The following is a 7,792-nucleotide window of genomic DNA, read 5'->3' as shown; positions in this document are numbered from 1 at the left end:
CTGGCACAATTAACTAACTCACCCAGCAATCATTGTGGTAAAACCGAAACTGCCTGTTGATCAAGAAATTAAACTCAGCCAACTCCTTTCTACCACAAAGACTTGCATGGCAAATTGATCTTACAGCGTCACGGAGAATTAGCTATAATTGATTAATTTGGTTACCTAACTCCGGAGTGATTTGTTTATTCGCAAGCTGCTCAGTTGACAACCTGAACTGGAAACCTGGGTTTTAAACCTGGTACTAACTCATTTACTCTTATTATGTTGGGTTCTCCAGAGGAACAAAACCAGTGGCACTTGTGTGTGTTGTGTGTAGAAAGAGATTCGGATCAAAAATTGGCTTAGACAATTGCAGAAAAAGTAAGTCCGGTCCAGTTCAACTGAGGCTTCTCCTGACTCATAGAAGCGGATGAACAGGAAGCAGGATGATGAAGCAGAGACACACGGGCTGGTGGATGCAGAGGTCCGAAGTTGGCTGCATGAATCTATCTTCAGTAGTTCACTGGCAACTTCTAGGATTGATAGGCGATGTTATAGGACATTGAGGAACCAGACACAAGCTCCCACTCTGGCAGAAAGCAAAAGGGCCAAGAGGACTTGACTTTGCTTGGTTTCTGTCTCTTTTACAAAAAAGACCTGCACACTAAGGAGATGTCATCAGGCTTCGACCCAATTGATAGAGTTGGCTCTGTCCCTACCCTTATCCAAGTGTCTAGTTGACACTCTCCCTAGCAATCACACTTATTAATTTCAAATTTGTGCAATCTACATATGGGCTTCCTTTGGATCTATATTTGATCATGTTTTCCATTGAGAAAGAGACTTTATAGATCTATATCCAATGGAGTTTTGTTGGTTTTCAAAAGGTGACAATAGGTGAGCAATGACAAATCTATTCTCTTTCTGGCAGACACTCTTGGATGATTATTTTTAGGACTAAAGGGACATTGGGGACCTCAGAATAGTGTGAATTGCTAGGTGTCCATGGACATGAGACAACAGCTGACATTGTACGCTCTGCGAGAAAGGGCGACGTTGTAGGACCACATCTTGAAGACTGAGGGATAAGAAGACCAAAGGTCCTCATCAAGTGGTTACACAGCAGCTAGACTCTGAATTTTACCTAACCCCTCTCTCTCTTTCTCATGTGATAGAGAGCTTCTAGAGGACATAGACTAGACCTATTCTTTTCGAATTCTCTGCCCTTAACACAGACCTGGTTTCTAATCAACACTCTGTAAATATTTGTATATGTGAACGATGAACTTCCAAATTGAAAGTTCTTGGAGAAGTTTATTTCAATCGATGAATCAATGACTATTGAGCCCCAATAATGTACAGAGTTACAGATACTTAGGGACACTATCCCGTGCTCTAATCTTTCAGTGTCAAGAGTGAGACATTTGCCATTTATTGTGGCTGGAAACTCCTGGCCAGAGCCCCATATAATTCTTTTATTTTCTATGGACTAGCAGAAAGGTTCATTGATCTAAGGACATGGCACATGAGCATTATCTAGTAATGCTAATCCTGCCAGGATTTTAATTTTCCTTTAGAGGGTAGTCAAGACCCATGGAAATGGAAAGGCATAGTCAGAGGAATTGTTTCAATCGACAGGTCTATTCAGAAATGAAGGTGCATGCGGTCTGGCGAAGGATAACAATGCCTTGTAGTTTGAAAATGCTCGGTCAGTTTCGACTCACCATTTTTCTCTAATCCTTTTCCCTGGGTTTCCTTTACAGGTGTTCTGATGTGGGAAGTGTTTACAGAAGGCAAAATGCCTTTTGAAAATAAATCAAACTTACAAGTTGTAGAAGCCATTTCTAATGGCTTCAGGCTCTACCGTCCCCACCTGGCATCCATGCCCATCTATGAAGTCATGTACAGCTGCTGGCACGAGGTGAGTGGCCCTCACTTTCCTGTAAGTTGGCAATCCCATCAGCTGAGAGGAAACTTGATAACTGCAAACTTTACCCCAGGCCCCATCCCAAGGATATGGTTTCTATTTCACCCACCGAGGCCAAGAACCAGAAGTACTATTTCTACACAACTCTCACTACAAGGTCATGACTCTATTGTGTTTTCAACAATGGTCTTTCACCTGAGGGATTTGGAGCATTTCTAAGTCTTTTCTTCCCGAGATTGGCTCTTAAAGAAACTCAGAGATTAAATGTTTTACCACATTTAAACTAGCTGATAGAAACTAGGAGGAGGACCAGCTTTGTTACATTTCTATACTTTAAAAAGACAAAATAGTTTTCTTATTTACTTCACTCATTTCATTTGCCTGAAGTAGGGTTCCATCTCTCTTGGCAGCACTTAGGACTCCTGATAGAGATATTAAACCAGAATAAGAATGAGGTTTGAAGTATGCCAGAAACTATGATTTAGGAAACTCGGAAACTCAGTTTCTTACCTTGAAATGCCAACCTTAAAAACAAAGCAAATCCCAAAACTTAAACCCACTGCCATTGAGTTGATTCAGCCTCAGAGTGCACCTAGAGAACAGAGTAGAACTGTACCCCTTTGGGTTGCCAGGACTGGAAATGGTTACCAAAGCGAAAGTACTCCACCACCCACCACCACCACCCGCCCCCCAGCAGCTGGTGAATTCAAATTTGTTGCAGTTCAATGCACAAATGCCATAGAGCATGACATTTCTCTAATGAAAAAGTGGGTAAAGATCTAAGTTAATTAATGGTGTTCAAGGTGTTAGTGAGCTGAAGTGGACAGGTATTAACCATTTTTAATCAGAAAGTCATAGAGTTTCCTATGCCGGGAAGGACACATTCCAGAGGAATGGCATTGCCTTCATCACCCAAAAGGCCATCTCAAGGTCTATCTTTATGTACGGTGCTGTCTGTGGGAGGATAATATCTATCCATCTCCAGGTCTATCTTTATGTACAGTGCTGTCTGTGGGAGGATCATATCTATCCTCATACAAGGAAATCCAGTGAATACAACTATTGTTCAAATTTATACACCAAACACAAAAGCTAGTGATGAAGACATTGAAGAATTCTACAAATAGCTTCAGTCTGAAATGAATCAAACATGCAATCAAGGTTCATTCATAATTATTGGCGATTAGAACGCAAAAGCTGGAAACAAAGATGAAAGGGTAGTTGGAAAATATGATCTTAGTGATAGAAGCAAAGCCAGAGACCACATGATAGAATTTTGGAAGATGAACTACTTCAGTACCAATACCCTTCTTAACAGCACAAAAGGCAAATATACACTTAGGCCTCTTCAGACAGAATACACAGAAATCAAATTGCCTACATCTATGAGAAGAGATGACGGAGAAAGTCAATGTCAGCAGCTAAAGCCAAACCAGGGCTGACTGTGAATCAGACCATCAACTGCTCATATGTAAATTCAGATTGAAGCGGAAGGAAATGAAAACTAGTCCACAAGGGCCAAAATTTGACCTTGAGCATATCCCATCCAAATTTCATGAACATCTCAAGAACAGATTTGACTCACTAAACACTCATGACAGAAGTCCCGATGAGCTGTGTGATGACATCAAGAACATAATACATGAAGGCAAAAAAAGCTCATTAAAAACTTAGGAAAGAAAAGATCAAAGTGGCTATCAGAAGGGAATCTGAAATTTGCTAAGCCAAATGAAAAAAATGAAAAAATCAAAGAGCAGAACAGAACATTTCAAAGGACAGATTGAGAAGACGTTCATCATAAAGTATTATAATGAAATGTGCAAACATCTAGAGTTAGAAAACCAAAAAGGAAGAAGACCATGAACAGCATGTCTTATACTGAAAACCTCAAGAAAAAATTCAAGTCTTGAGTTGCAATATTGAAAGATTGTATAGGCAAAATATTGAATGATGAAGGAAGCATCAAAAGAAGATGGAAATAATACACAGTCACTGTACCATAAAGAATAAGTCTACATCCTAATATTTCAAGGAGTAGCATATGCTCAAGAACCAATGGTACTGAAGGAAGTCCAGGTTGCCCTGAAAGCATTAGCCAAAACAAAGTTATTTCAATGGGAATACTTATTGGAATGTTTTAACAAGCCAATGAAGCACTGGAAGCACTCACCCCTCTATGTCAGGATATTTGAAAGACAGCTATTAGGCCACCTGACTGGAAGAGATCCAAATCTGTACCCATTCCAAAGAAAGGTGACCCAACAGAATGCTCAAGTTATAGAACAATATCATTTATATCACATGCAAGTAAACTTTGGCTAAGGATCATCGAACAAAAGTTGCAACAGTTCATTGAAAGGGATCTTCCAGAAGCTCAGGCTGATTCAGAAGTGGAGGGGCAACGAAGGATCGCATCGCTGAGTCAGATGGATCTTGGTTGGAAACCGAGAGTACCAGAAAGATGTGTACTTTGTTTTATAGACCATGCCAAGGCATTTGATTGTGTGGACCATAACCAATTATGGATAGCCTTCAGAAGAATGGGTATTCCAGAACATTTTTTTTTTTTTTTTTTTTAAACATTTTATTAGGGGCTCATACAACTGTCATCCCAATCCATACACACATCAATTGTGTAAAGCGCATTTGTACATCGTTTCTCAAAACATTTTCTCTCCACTCAAACCCCCGACATTAGGTCCTCATTTTCCCCCTCCCTCCCCACTCCCCCCTCCCTCATGAGCCCTTGATAGTTTATAAATGGGTATTTTGTCATATCTTGCCCTGTCCGACTTCTCCCTTCACCCACTTTTCGGTTGTCTGTCCCCCAGGGAGGAGGTCACATATAGTTCCATGTAATCGGTTCCCTCTTTCCTACCCATTCTCCCTTTACCCTCCCTGTTTTGCCACTCACACCACTGGTCCTATAGGGCTCATCCGTCCTGGATTCCCTGTATTTTCAGTTCCTATCTGTACCAGTGTACCTCCTCTGGTCTAGCCAGTCTTGCAAGATCGAATTCGAGTCATGGTAGTGGGAGCGGGGAGGAAACATTTAGGAACTAGAGGAAGGTTGTGTTTCTCATCATTGTTACATCGCACCGTGACTGGCTCATCTCCTCCCCGAGACCCCTCTGCAAGGGGATCTCCAGTGGCCTACTAATGGGCTTTGGATCTCCACTCCGCACTCCCCCCATCATTCACTATGGTAAGATTTTTTGTTCTTCCAGAACATTTCATGATGCTTATTTGGAACTCGTATCTGGATCAAGAGGCGGTTATGTGAACAGAACCGAGAATACTGCATGGTTTCAAATCAGGAAAGGTGTGTGACTGGGTTGTGTGCTCTCACCGTACTTATTTAATCAGTTTGTTGAGCAAATATCAGAGAGACTGGATTATCGGAAGAAGAATGTGGTATCTAGTCAAAGGAAGGCTTATTAACAACTTGTGCAATATGCACAAGACACCATCTTGTTTGCTGAAAGTGAGGAGGACTTGAAGCAGTTGGTGATGAAAATCAAGGATTCCAGCTTTCAGTAAGGATGTTAAAAACAACAATAAAAATTAAATCCTCACAACTAGACCAATAGGTAACATTATGATACATGAAGAAAAGATTGAAGTTCTCAAGGATTTCAATTAACCGTATATACTCATGTATAAGCCAAGTTTTTCAGCACATTTTTAATGCAGTTTTTGTGGTAAAATTGGGTGCCTCGGCTGATATTCGGGTTGACTTATGCTCAAGTGTGTACGGTACTTGGATCCACAATCGTGGAAGCAGCAGTCAAGAGGTCAAATAATGCATTGCTTGTTGTTGGAGTAAATATGCAGCACAAGAGCTCTTTAGAATGTTGAAAAGCAAGGGTGTCATGTTGAGGATTAAACCATAGTATTTTCATTCACCTCATATATATGTGAAAGTTGGACATTGAATAAGGAAGATTAAAGAAGAATGGATGCATTTGAATTACGATGCTGGGAAAGAATATGGAAAGGACTGTGGACTGCTGAAAGAGCAAACAAATCTGTCTGGGGTCAAGTACAATCTGTATGCTCCAGGGTGGCATGGCAAGATGTTGTCCCGTTTACTTTGTACATGTTATTGGGAGAGATCTGTTCCTGGAGAAAGGCGTCAGGGTTGATGAAGTAGAGGGGCAGGGAACAAGAGGAAGAGCATCAACAAGATGTATTGGCAGTGGCTGTAACAATGGGCTCAAATATAAAAACAGTTGTGAAGACGGCACAAGACTGGGTGGTATTTCATTCTGTCATACATAGGGTTGTTATCAGTTGGGATCAACTCGATGGCACCTAAGGGAAGGAAAGAGAAAAGAAGACAAAAATATTTCAGGAATACCGCACTTCTGATAAGAATGATGAAAACATTTGGGAACGAGGAAGGTTGAATGAAGAGCTCTGGAGGTACGATGACGATGTAAGTACTCAGCTGTTGGTCAGAAGGTTGGCAGTTTGAACCAACCCAGCAGCTCACTGAAGATCTGCTCCAGTGAAGATGACAGCCGAGAAAGCCCCACGGAGCAGTTCCACTCTGTCACAATGGGTCCAGTGAGTGGAAATCGACTTGTAGGAATTTAACAACAATAGTTGGAAACATGTGACCATAGTTGATGTCACTAAATGATTCATGTGAAGATGGATGAAAAGCCAATGGCTTTGTTACTTGTATATTTCCCACACACACAAAATATAATAACCTTTGCCCTCCTTCAAAAATCATAAAACCAAAATGGTTTTTGTCCTCGTTCTGCCTTTTCTGGGCACTAACCCAACACACTCCCTTTTTAAAATCTCACTCCCCCATGGCCTTGACAGTTTCTCTCTCTTTCCAGCTGACCACTTGGGCCTTGAAAAATCACTGCTTAATGAAGAGTTTCTTCCTGCTGAAAAATAAATCAGCGATTCCCAATTCACAAACACTAGGGAATTCAAGAGTGATGTGTTTGTTCAGATTCTGGTGAAGTATTAATTTCTTTCAAAGATCCCTTTGCACAGTAAACTCTGCCTGATGGATGAAAATATATCACATATAATTAACTGCTCCTTGAGGGCTCTTGACAGGCAGGAAAACATTAAGTAAACTGTTAGTAGCAAACCGATGTCTTAAAAGCACCTTTGGGTATCCATTCTCCATACATCCTTAATGACAAAAACTAAGTAAATTATTTTGTGATAACCTATAAATAGTTATGGCACATATACTGTATAGCCAATAATTACATGTACGTATACATAGTATTTGTTGAGGATTTATCCTGTCTGTGAAGAAGAGCAGAGAAGGCTGATGGATGCTGATGGAAGGACTAAGCATACAACCTCGGTTTCAGAATGCAGTGGAATATTGATCGAAACAATATTTTTGGCTATATTGATTTATTTGGTTGCAAAGTTGGTTTTACCAACAGTTTTTAATGTAATATGAAGGCCCCAGGTCCTTCCAGGTTCAAGTGTGATTACATTAACATTAAAGCATATTTCATTGCCTCTACGTGTAAAACCCCAGTCCTTCCAAAACCTCCACAGTTTATTCTTGGAGTTTCAAGGGGAACTCTCACATGTGCTTCATGTTCTTATGCTCTGTCCTCCGGCTTATAAACTGGAGCCCTTGAGTGGTGAGCATGCCTGGCTAGTAACCAAACATTTGATGATTGTATGTCACCCAGAGGTGCTTCTCAAGAAAGCCTGAGTAACATCCTTCCAATCACCAGCCATTGGAAACAGTTCTACTCTGAAGTATGTTTGCTGCTGTACAGTGAACCCTCGCCACTTCGCGCTTCGACTTCCCCGGCTTCACTCTATCGCGGTTTTTGCGTAACAGCGCATGCTCTGTCATTACTGCCACTGATTGGCTCATACTGTACA

General features: G+C 40.9%; 1 protein-coding gene across 1 annotated transcript in view; it reads left to right on the top strand.

Annotated features, from left to right (window-relative positions):
• The window catches only part of TXK (TXK tyrosine kinase), a 65,672-nt gene that overhangs the window by 56,650 nt on the left and 1,230 nt on the right, over positions 1-7,792 (top strand). Inside the window, exon 13 of the mRNA XM_004706274.1 lies at positions 1,746-1,903. Within this exon, the coding sequence (XP_004706331.1) occupies positions 1,746-1,903 (158 nt within the window). The remainder of the gene's footprint in view (positions 1-1,745; positions 1,904-7,792) is intronic.

This window comes from Echinops telfairi, unplaced genomic scaffold (genome assembly GCF_000313985.2).
Source record: "Echinops telfairi isolate 266 unplaced genomic scaffold, ASM31398v2 ScPeMD7_7468;HRSCAF=8506_0, whole genome shotgun sequence".
NCBI classification, from domain to species: domain Eukaryota; kingdom Metazoa; phylum Chordata; class Mammalia; order Afrosoricida; family Tenrecidae; genus Echinops; species Echinops telfairi.
Note: the sequence above shows the minus strand (reverse complement) of the source record. Positions and strands in the feature narration are given on the sequence as shown.